The 11,297-nt window shown below is 52.2% G+C and overlaps 3 protein-coding genes across 3 annotated transcripts; 1 reads left to right on the top strand and 2 right to left on the bottom strand.

Annotated features, from left to right (window-relative positions):
- The first annotated feature begins 774 nt into the window (after positions 1 to 774).
- LOC129587285 (uncharacterized) lies at positions 775 to 2,358 on the top strand. Its single transcript, XM_055480949.1, has 3 exons — positions 775 to 920; positions 1,012 to 1,222; positions 1,279 to 2,358. The coding sequence occupies exons 1-3, from the start codon at positions 870 to 872 to the stop codon at positions 2,052 to 2,054; spliced, it is 1,038 nt and encodes a 345-aa protein (XP_055336924.1). The 5' UTR covers positions 775 to 869; the 3' UTR covers positions 2,055 to 2,358.
- A 54-nt stretch (positions 2,359 to 2,412) lies between these two features.
- LOC129587249 (zinc finger SWIM domain-containing protein 8-like) lies at positions 2,413 to 6,437 on the bottom strand. The gene is made up of 10 exons (XM_055480890.1): positions 6,361 to 6,437; positions 6,137 to 6,277; positions 5,644 to 5,722; positions 5,540 to 5,579; positions 4,800 to 5,462; positions 4,222 to 4,290; positions 3,510 to 4,166; positions 3,279 to 3,457; positions 2,874 to 3,217; positions 2,413 to 2,812 (listed from the first exon to the last, which is right to left on the bottom strand). Exons 1-10 carry the CDS (start codon positions 6,435 to 6,437, stop codon positions 2,566 to 2,568), a joined length of 2,496 nt encoding a protein of 831 aa, XP_055336865.1. The 3' UTR covers positions 2,413 to 2,565.
- LOC129587286 (uncharacterized) lies at positions 5,227 to 9,432 on the bottom strand. Its single transcript, XM_055480950.1, has 7 exons — positions 9,275 to 9,432; positions 7,737 to 8,017; positions 7,203 to 7,463; positions 6,512 to 7,065; positions 5,861 to 6,448; positions 5,540 to 5,694; positions 5,227 to 5,462 (listed from the first exon to the last, which is right to left on the bottom strand). Exons 2-4 carry the CDS (start codon positions 8,011 to 8,013, stop codon positions 6,680 to 6,682), a joined length of 924 nt encoding a protein of 307 aa, XP_055336925.1. The 5' UTR covers positions 8,014 to 8,017; positions 9,275 to 9,432; the 3' UTR covers positions 5,227 to 5,462; positions 5,540 to 5,694; positions 5,861 to 6,448; positions 6,512 to 6,679.
- Between the last annotated feature and the right edge of the window lie 1,865 nt (positions 9,433 to 11,297).

Raw genomic sequence — 11,297 nt, 5'->3', positions numbered from 1 at the left:
GAATGACGATTCGTTGCCACTCAATGTACAATCATTCGATTAACGCTTCATTCCGTTATTCCACGCTTATCATAAATTAAGCCATACTGTAATGTGTCAACGTGATACTCGTTGACAAATTAAAATAAATCAAAATATCTAGAATCAACGCTGAATGAGAGCCTAGAACCAACCAGCGCAACGTGAGGAAAAATCTCTAATTATCAATAATACCGCGCTTTGGCATTGTATTTAGTCTATTCAATACACTATTTACAAAAAAATGTTGCCGTAAAAACTTAGTACAAAACCAAAAGTTTTCAAATATGCAAAACGGCTTTTCAAATTGCGGAACCAGGGACAGAAGTTTTCTATCACAATCACAGATACAGTACAGTATTCGTACGCACGCTCACAGCACATTAAGAATCGAGGTGCTGGTGCACTACAGTATCCCATGTATCACTCTAATCACTGTGACTGTGTGCATGAGAACAGCCCAACTTCATTTCTTATCCAATAGGATTGCTCGCAGTTTACCTTTGGGGCGAACAACCGAACCGACCAAAGGGCCAAAGGAACCGAAGCCCGACCGGATGTTGCAACGTAGAAAACATACGGTTGGGACCCGACCGGAAAAGTGAGCAGGCAGTCGGTCGGCAATAAGGCGGTCTTGCCCACTTGAGGAGCCGCATAAGTTTCTACTGTACATAGCGCAAAAGTTCATTTTTTATGACTGCTTGAGTCTGCTTCTGTTTGTGCTTTGCTTAACAGACAGTCTGTCCATAACCAAATTTACGATATTTCCCATTTGGCTTCCACAGCACTGAATTTTAGCAGCCGATTCTAACAGTTCGCCTTAGGTCTATTGCCTTTAACGCGCCTTTAAAATGGATGTTGTTGGCAACGTTATGGAACCAGACGACCGGGTGCCTGTACTGGTAAACTTTGTTAGGTTTCTGGTTTCAACAGACCAAGAAAGTTGATGTACTAACACTGTAGACTACCAGTGCTTTTTTGATAATATTACAGGCTCATCCAGAGTACAACCTGGAAATGCCTAAAAATGCCACAGCGTTTATGAGAAAAATGTCCGATGACAAGAGCAGGCAGTGCACTTTCCAACTGCCAACTTCTCTGTACGCTAACAGCCTTTTACCTGTCCTGACCCGGGAACTGAAGAAGAGCGAGCCGCATCCCTGGATGGTGGTTGGTCCGGAGAGCCATTATGCTACAAATTCGGGTAAGCGGTAAACGAACCTTCTAAGAAAAATTGACTTGAAACGGGCGTCTTACTAGGCAGGATGGACCTTGCCGTCCATGTCTCGCCTAGTGGCAGGGCACAGTTCGGCGACTCGCTCGTGGCATGGATACATGAAAGTAAGCCTGGTTTCGTTTGGGTCGACCAGGCAAATGGAAAGAAAGAGAAGTTCCTTCACGCTGAAAGCCGACGTATTAACGCAGGCGAGCAACTACGGGAGCGATTTTGCGAAGAGAATTTGGTGGGCGCGCTCTGTGATTACGACTGGGACTGCCTTTGGGGCTCCTCTGGCGCCGGCATCGATTGGGCAATCTGGTATATGGATCCCAACAAACGGACCATTTACCGAGTGTTTTGCCCGACCGACGAGACCGCTGCCTTAGATCCAAATGAAGTGAATCGTCATTGCGTGTATCCGCTTGAATTCTGGAACTTCGATGTCCAGTCCTCGCACTTTCCTTTGGCACTTTGCTACGCTCATAATAGCATCATGGAACAACTGGCGACGCTGAAAGTCAAACCGCAAGAGGACCTGGACGCGCTTAACATGAGGGAATTAGAAAGTGTGGTTGGAGGGAGCGCAGTGCCTCAGTCAGACAAAGAACAGAGCGGCACCCACTCTGCGGACTTCATGGACGATGAAAATGTGAGTGACGAAGAGGACGAAAGTGAAACAGAAAGTATGGATGTGGGCGATACGGATTACGAGGACTTTGAGGATGATCACAGCCGATCATCGGAGGAGGATAAAATTGAAAAGGATCCCTGGGCCGAGAGTGCTGAAAGCCGAAGAGGAGTCGCAGGATCGAAATAAAAACGCAGGATCGAAATCTGGACGTGGGAAACGATCTGCGGGTTCGTAATTTTCTGTGGCAGGCTGTTAGGATTTTTGTTTTGCCAGCCGGTTTGCTTTTTTTGACACATGTTGTCATTGTCGCTTTCGTATGCATTTCAAGTTGTGCCGTTACGGCCCTTCCCTGATGACGAATATGGTCACTTGTGAGTCGTGGGTGATGTGATTGAGCAAGCGCTGTGCCGCCTCTGTGCGATCCCAGGCTCAGATCATACTGATGATAGTAATAGTCACACTTTTGGCACTCTAAGCGGTATGGAGCCAGTTAAACGGCACGAAAGATAACTTGTGGAAAGTACAACACGTCATTGTACAAAAAAGCACGAAATTAACTGAAATCTGCTGGTTAAACGCTAAACTGCAAGCAGACTTAAACGTCCCCCGAGGACACAACAAGAGTAAAAAGGGGTTAAAAACGAGTTAAAAACAACAAGAGTGACCAGCACGGCGGCGTTCGACGCTCGCATTGCGGTCAGGGATGGCCGTTGACGTTGCTGGGGACGAGGTGTTGGCCGGTGATGGCGTTGAGGCGCTGCAGCAGGTCGCGCTTGCCGGCCAGCTGCTCGCGGATCTCCGTCAACAAATTGTGGAACTGGAAGCTCCAGTTGACGTTGGCCAGCTGGCTGTACACCTTGCGCGCCTCCTCCACCGTGCTTAGAAAGTCCTCGTAGTCGGCCGGCGCGATGTAGAGGAGCTTCTGGCGCAGGCACAGGTTGAACCTGCAGCAGACAGACCGCTCAACACTGCTCTCAACCAACGCAATCAGCCATCGTTGCTCACATCTGCGTGCTCTTCTTGATGAGCGTCTGCACGGCCTGCACGCGCAGGTACTTGTCCAGCAGGAGCTGCTGGAAGGCGGCGCGCGTGCCCGGGTCGGCGTCCAGCATCTCGCGGTGCGGGAACTCGCTGTCGGCCAGGAAGAGCGCGGCGGCGCGCGCGATCTCCCACAGCATCGACGGACTGGACACCGTGTTCTCCACGGCGCGGCACATCTCCAGCAGCGACTGACTGCCCAGCCTGAACGACACCGCCACCAGCCACTTGATGGACTCGGCGTGCGGCGGCGCGCGGCTGTACTTGTTCACGTGGCCGTCGGGCAGGCGCCGCGCCAGCGTGTCCATGGCCTGTTAAAGCAACGTCCCATTAAAATCATTCTAAACATATCAAGCACACTGTTGCACTCACCAGCATGCCCACACGGTAGGCGGAGGTCAAATACTGCAGCACCGCCGGCGAAATACTGCCGCTGGCCGCCGCCGGCGTCGGCGGCATCACCAGCCCGTTGAGGCCCGGGATGCCAGATAAAGAGGGATGCGGATGCGCGAAGCGATGCATGGGCGGCCGGACGACGGCGGGCATCCCTCCTGCAAAACAAGCATGGCCACACCGACATTTACAGCAATAACAAGCACCAACCGGGTATGAGCATGCCCAGCTGCATCTGCTGGTAATACGGATTCATCGGGTGGCGCTGCGGCTGCTGCTGCAGCAGTCCGTGGTGCTGCACGTAGGGATGGTGGTGGCGCAGCACGGCCAGGACGGCGGCGGGGTTGGGCGCGTAGTGGTGGTGGTAAGAGTACTGCGGGTGGTGCTGCAGGTGCGGCTGGTAGGCCAGCGGCATCAGGTTCTGGTGCGGATGCAGCGCGGGATGGTCCAGGTGGTTGTTGCTGAAGACGGCGGGGTTGTGGCCGTCCTCGGCGGCGTTGGCCAGCAGCGGCAGCTCGCCGGTGGCCTCGGCGAAGAGGTCGTACCACTTGCGCGCCACGTCGAAGAGCGCCTCGGGACAGACGCCGCCGCCGCGCGCCGAGGCCTCGACGGCCAGCAGCGCCTGCTCCAGCATGGGCCCGTCCTGCTCCTTGCACTGCGCCAGGGCGCGCTGGATCTCCGCGGGGTTCAGCGCCGACGAGTGCGACAGCACCGACTGCGCCAACTCCGCCGCCTCGCGCACCATTTGAAGGTCGCTGCTGCGCGAGGCCTTGTCGGCCAGCACCGCCACCTCCGACGGGGTCAGGTGGCTCTCCCAGGTGTCGATCAGGAAGTTGACCGCCTCGAAGCCCAGCTCCATCGCCTGATCTACACGAAACCGGTTATCGATACACAGCCGCAGTCAACGCCAGCGAACACTTACTGGTGATCCACGACACGTGCGAGGAATAAGTCCGCGACTGCCAGTTCTGACTGACACAGTTCTGAATACCTGCAGGAAACAATCGCCAATCAGCGTGCTTAAGATTAAAAAGGCGGTAGAACAATTATTTGCGATGCACAGTTATTCAGGCATTTACAATTATTTTCACGAAATGTTTTACTGATGTATAAAGTCAATGATAACCAAGTCAACAACTGACAGGCAACCAAAACACCCATACTGCTAAGGTTCGCGTATATCCATAAAAACTATTAAAATCAGTAATCGAAAATTTGTTGCAGTACGTGCAACAATGCAGCATGTACGAACAGCAAAATTTTTTTGCCAAAGTGCTACAGAGTACAGATTACAGAATAGCAGTGTTTACAGATGGGCACAGCTGGTTGATGCGGTTAATTGCTACAATTTTATTAAAAATATTTAAAATTATTTATCCGCCATTTTCATTGAAGCTTTCTACTTCTGAAAAGCATTTGTGAATAGCAGAATTTCTTATTGATATTGTTGTTCCATTTTATTGAGTTAAATAAATTGAGTGAATTTTCTTTCGGACTTACCGAGTGCGTAGAGGCCGATCTGGTAGGCGCACATGTGCAGCTCGCGGTGCGGCAGGCCCAGTTGCTGCCCGGCCACCGGCTGGAACAGCGCGTTGCTGACATCGCCGCCGGCTTTGACCAAAATGCTCTTGGCCAGCTCGAACATGAAGTGCGCCATGGCCTCGCTGGGCTGGTTGGGCTCCGTCGGCGACTTCTTGGCGTTGCGCTTGCCGTTGCGCGCGCAGGGCGTCGAGCTGCGCGCCAGACTGTCCACCACGGGCACCGCCGCCGGCGCAGGGGCCGGGACGACCGCCCTGGGCGGCGCCGGCACGCACTGGCTTAGGTCGTCGTCGCGGCGGAAGGAGGAGTCGCGCGAGTCGGAGCTGGAGTCGCCGCTGCTGGCGCTGTCGGCCTCGTTGCCCTTGGCGCCCGCCCCGAGCCGCGGGAAGCGCCGGATCAGCGTCGGACTGTTGTCGCTGCTGGTCGTCTCCGGCGCGGAGCTGTCGATGCCGCCCGCGAGGTGGTTGGAGTGCCGCCGGCGCGGCTTGAACACCGTGCAGCGCAGCTTGCTCTCCCAGTCCTTGTTGTCCTCGTCCAGGGCGCTAGAGTCCTCCGACTCCGCCGGTCTCACTATATTCTCTTCGCCGACGGTCGCTCTGGCCACCGGGATGGCTTCTCTCTGGTCTGTAACATTGAAACACATCGTCAGCACGTTTCTCTCATCGGTAACATGTAACTGCAGCGGATAACTGTTTCCTCACCTTCCAGACTAATTTCCCCGACAAGCGCCGGCAATCCCGCCTGTTGAGCATTATTCGGCACGGTTAAATAACGAGGATTTGTTGCAGGGCGGCGAGTATTTCACGCCGTTGCGGTGGCTTTTGTAGAGATCTTTGTCCAGCAGCTGGTGCATGACCTGCATCAAGTACAAACAGCATAAAGCGCTGCCAAACAAACAAATAAACCGGCAAAGAAAGTATATCCAAAAGCAGCAAGAAATACAAACATGAATAAAAAACATCCACACAAAAACACTCATTCCGGCACTGGCTAGAAACACCCGGAAAATACAAATGACTTACAAGAGACGTCCGCCGATGAAGCCGGGCAAAGCGTGCCGAGAAGAAGCGTCTTTCCACTGGCTGATTGTTTATCCTAATGCCTGGCGTACATAAGGAAACCACGAAGCACTTTCACGGACTAATATGGCGAGAACTTAAGCACTTGCTGAAGTTCCCTCCATATAATCCTATATCCGGGCACCGTGCTTCACCGGATGCGCAGATTGTCGAGAAGATGGCGTCGCTTTGGCGGAAAGACTGTTGAGCCAGCAGGGACGTCACTGCGGAAGCACATGCCGTGGGTGGACAGTATAACGCTGCCAGACGAGAATGCCGCGGTCCCGTCGGCCGTCGATGCCGTCGTCCGGCAGCCGGTCGTTGGTGATGGCCAGGCCGATGCAGTCGGAGACAATCGTCTCCAGATTCTGCCAGAAACACCTGCCGATTGTCTTGGCAAATGAGAGGCAATAAAATAGTTAGATATCGCTGAAATGTCCGCGCTTGTTCGGCCGCTTGCGAACATTGTGGGACAATCCCAGCAGCTGCGGTGCAGGGCTTTCACGTGCGCCTCCGGCTCTTTATCGAGAGCATCGATCATCAGCTGGCCTCCTGCCAATCGCGTCGTAATTACCGTCGGCAAGAAACCTAGAATACCCGTGTGGCTGCACTTACCGGACACTGGTGGTTGAAGTCGGTGGCCCTGCTGAAGCACGGCTGCGTCGTCGGCCTGGAAGAGAAGTCTGGGAGCGAGCTGTGTCCGTGCTCGGTGCACATGTGAACGTGCAGAGGCTGCACGGTACGCCTAGGCCCAGCTGCGTCCGTTGGGGATCGTTGCCTGCGTCAGCCGGTTCCAAGGCCGCACACATTGTCACGAACTGCAGTATATGGCGTGATACTTGGAGACAGCCTGGCAAACCTCCTCCTACTCGGCGGGCGAATGGCACGCAAGCCGGATCCATCATGAACCGCGCAGACAACGAGTGCCGATGAGCTGACACACTGCACAGCCGGGTTGATGACAAATCGGCATGAGTGAACGTTCGCACAGCGACACCGCCCATCACCAGCACGCAGTGGCTGTCGGTGGTTGGCGAGTGGCGAAGGAGGATCTTGTCGGGGATGCTGCGCTCCAGCTGCGTCGTCTGGTAGTCGGGACGTCACGCTATGCGGTCGCGCAGAATTTCTCCAATGGAGACTGCACATTAGTGATATAGTTTGGCTTTGTACTGCGTGAGACAGCTAACATACGAGCATGCTTAATACTGGAAGAAATATTTACAAATCAAATTTATTTAGCATAAAAGCTAAAAAACACAGGGAAAGCAGCTGGAAACAATAATGAATAAACCAAAAGCGCTCTCACCTGTTGCGCATCTGCCGAGTGTTTGGCGATGATTCTGATCATGTCGCGGCCGTTGTTCCGTCAGTTGCGGTACTGGCTTCTCAAAATTCTCCTGTGTGTCTGCAGCAGTCTGTTGCAGCGGTTCTGTTATTGCTTCCAGCGACTGCTCTCTGGCCAGCATTTCTGCAGCCGACTGTTCTCGCGGTCCGCCGTTATGGAAGCCCGCACGACGATCTTGTCGGGGATGCTGATGTTCAGCTTTTTCGCCTTGTAGTCGGGTCTCTTCAAAACGTCACACAAGTTCTGCAATGACCACAACGTTTACACTGCATTACCATGTTTTTATTTACCATCAGGAAACAGAAGGCCAGTTCTTCCACCAACACAAACACATACAACTCATCAAACTACCAAACACTGAACAGGTACGAATTCACTGTTCACAGCTTTAGGATCGTGAAAACTGAAAAGCGGACGATAACTAAATGAATAACTAACGAAAGCCTGTCAGAAAAAGTGACAAACTGAAACACAAGTATTCCAAACCAGACTAACCTGCTCCATGTCTGCCGAGACCTTCTTCACGTGCTTCGCCAATACCGTTTTGTCCCAATACTTTCTCCTCCTCGATAACAGTCTGTTGGGGCTTTCTGTTCCCATGGCTGGTGTCGGGCGATGATTTGGCTGATGAGGAGCCATAATCGCTGTGAGCTGCTCGGTCGACGGCAGCGTCACTTGGCGAAACGCAGGTGCGCGCTTCTTCTCCGATTCCCGGATCATCAGCATCCTCCGCACACGGCAACACAGTCGCCGAATCGGACATGGCGTCCATAATTCTTGCAAGTAATTTTTAGTCAACAAAATAGCGATACTACCATTTTTGAACGAACAGAAACAAACAAGAATTCTCAATTCTGGATGAAATCATTAAATTTTCATCATTACATTGAGATGAGCAAGTTTCTGCAAGTACAGGCTGAGTACAGTACAGAAGCTGAGTACAGTAGATTGATCTGGTGTAGCCTACACTCATTTGATTCAAGTCAAGTTTCTGATTATCGATCGAATCATCGTTCGTACCAGTCGATGATTGATAATCGGGTAGCCTTCTGCAAGCACTTCTATTGCTAGAAATCGACAAATGCTTATTTATCGAGGAGAACGCGCGCTTTTGCTATTTGTTACCGTTGAGTCCATTACGATGGCTCTCGGTAAACAGGGTATGTCGTTGCCTGCTTATGCGTTCTCTCTCGGTTCTGTTGGTTCCCTGTCTGGCTTTCGCAGCTGTTTTTAGGGACCTACTCGCAGCATGGAGTTCAAATGCGACTTATGTGGAAAAGTTGTCAAACTGCCCATGGACTATCTATGCACCGCGATTCACTGGTATGCAAGAAGGCCCGTGTTAAAGCTCTCCGTCAGGGACCTTCAGCAGATCCTAACCCCGCTCAATCCGCAGCTAGCTCCAGCCTCCAAGACCGCATAATTGAGTCAAGAAAACTCCATGCCGTCCTCCGTCATGTGCCCACCGGAGCTAGACGCGCCTGCGCTGAAGCTTTACGCAAAATACTGGATGACTGTGTCGAGAAGAATGACGAAGACGCATGGAGTAAACTACTTTTATTCGCTCTTGACAATCTACACGCTCCTCCGTCAAAGTCTGGCCGTGGCTCCACGTTAGCTGCGTCCGTTAAAGCCAATTTACAAGGCACCAGCGTGACCACTAAGGCGAAGAAATCGAAAAAGAAAAGGTCCAGCGACGAAGCACTGAGGAAAGCCGTAAATGCAAAGTTACAAGATGGGGACATAAGTGGCGCTGTTAAAGTTTTAACATCAGACGATGCTGTTGCAGCGGTAACGAATGAAGTCCTGGCTGCTCTTAAAGAAAAACACCCTGATCCTCCTGCTGATTTGAACTTTCCCAGTGCTCCTACTGTGGGTGCGCCCCCAGAATTCTCATCGGAAGAAGTCCATGCCGCGCTTAAAGCTTTCCCTGCTGGCTCTTCAGCCGGGCCCGATGGCCTACGGGCGCAACACTTGAAGGAACTTATTAAAGTGCCTGGAGAATGTGGTGAGCTAATGCTGACAGCGCTTACCAAGCTAGTGAACCACATCGTCTTCAAACCCATCCCCGACAGCATTCGCACCGTTCTCTTCGGAGCCACGCTGATCCCATTAAACAAGAAAACGGGCGGGATACGGCCTATAGCGGTCGGGTGCACCATCAGACGTCTTTGCGGAAAGCTTATTAGCAGACGCGTACAGTCAGAAATGGGCAGTTTACTTCGCCCCGTTCAGCTGGGCTATGGAACGCCGGGCGGAGCAGAAGCAGTGGTGCATGCCACCCGGAAGTTCTTGCGAGCTCACCCAGCCAGCCCCACTGTTTTGTTGAAGCTTGATTTTCGAAACGCGTTCAACACTATTCGTCGTGATATCGTTTTGGAAGAGGCGGCTGAAAAATTACCGCAGTACTTTCACTTTATTTCTCAGTGTTACAGGAATTCCTCTACATTATTTTGTGGCGATACAACGATGCCATCTGCTCACGGAGTACAGCAGGGTGATCCTCTTGGACCGCTGTTGTTTTGTCTCGCCTCCATAAAGCTGTCGAAGAGGCTGCAGTCCGATCTCAACGCCTGGTATCTAGACGACGGGACGGCGGGTGGAGATCCTGAAGTGGTTCTGGAGGATTTTATAAGAGTTTGTAATGATGCGCCAAAACTTGGATTGGAGCTTAACTTCGCTAAGTGTGAGCTGTATGTTTATGGTGGATCTGAAGCGGAACAACAGGCCATCTACGACCGTTTTGCCGCAGTCGCACCTGGAATTCAAAGGGTAACCCCTGAGACGCTAGAACTGCTTGGAGCTCCTCTTACGGACTGGTCAATCGGCCGCTGCTTGGACGGCAAAATTGATCAAATCAGAAAGCTGACCGACTCACTAAGCGTCTTGCCGGCACAGCAGGCGCTATTTCTCCTAAGAAACAGTCTGTCGCTGCCACGACTTATGTATACGCTAAGAGCGGCCCCTTGCAACAAATATCCGGAGAAGCTCAAGGATTTCGATCACGCCATTAGGTCAAAAGCTGAGGAGATTACGAATGTCAAGATGGATGATTGTGCTTACGTGCAAGCTTCTCTGCCGGTCAAATCAGGAGGCTTAGGATTGCCTAGAGCCGAAGAAATCGCAACGCCGGCCTATCTCTCCTCCCTCTATTCTACGGATGAATTGGTACGCACTATAGTGCCCGAAGATTGCCCCGACGATCGGTCTGAGGTAGAGTTATATTGGGAAGAACGTACAGGAAAGTGTGCACCTGCGATGGAAGACCGGAGCAACCAACGCTTGTGGTCGGATATGCTGACTGCTGGGAAGCTGGAAGCCTTAAGAGAGACTGCCGACGTTATTGCCTCTGCTCGTCTGTTGGCTATCTCTACTAGGGAATCTAGTGCCTGGTTGTTTGCGTTGCCGGTTGCTAGTCTTGGAACATTGTTGGACGATGCTGGTCTGCGGATCGCTGTAGCTTTGCGGATGGGGGCACCAGTATGCAAGGAGCACAAATGCCGTTGTGGGGAAATGGTTGATGCGTTTGGCTTACATGGCCTGTCGTGCATAAGAAGTCAGGGAAGGTTCAAGCGGCACGCCAGTCTTAACAGTGTAATCCAACGCAGTCTGGGTTCGGCAAAGGTGCCGACAATCTTGGAACCGCCCGGTCTGAGCAGATTAGATGGGAAACGGCCGGACGGCTTATCACTCTTTCCTTGGAAAAATGGCCTTCCTCTGATTTGGGATGTCACGGTTGTTGACACGTTCGCTACGTCGTATGTAGCCGGTACATCAGAAGCCGCGGGATCTGCAGCTGATGACGCGGAAACACGAAAACGAAACCTTTACTCGGAACTGACTGATCGACACTTTTTCGAACCAATCGCCCTCGAAACTATGGGAAGTTGCGGCGGTAGTACCCGTCATTTCATCAGTGAAGTTGGTCGACGCATTACAGAGCAAACAGGAGAAGCGCGCGCCACCGAATTTTTGTGGCAGCGTCTAAGTGTGGAAATTCAGCGTGGGAACGCTGCTTCTGTTCTGGGAACGGTTGGGTGTTCTAAACAGCTTGAA

This window comes from Paramacrobiotus metropolitanus, unplaced genomic scaffold, assembly GCF_019649055.1.
Source record: "Paramacrobiotus metropolitanus isolate TYO unplaced genomic scaffold, Prichtersi_v1.0 Parri_scaffold0000024, whole genome shotgun sequence".
Taxonomy (NCBI): Eukaryota; Metazoa; Tardigrada; class Eutardigrada; order Parachela; family Macrobiotidae; genus Paramacrobiotus; species Paramacrobiotus metropolitanus.
This window is presented reverse-complemented; position numbering and strand designations above follow the sequence as displayed.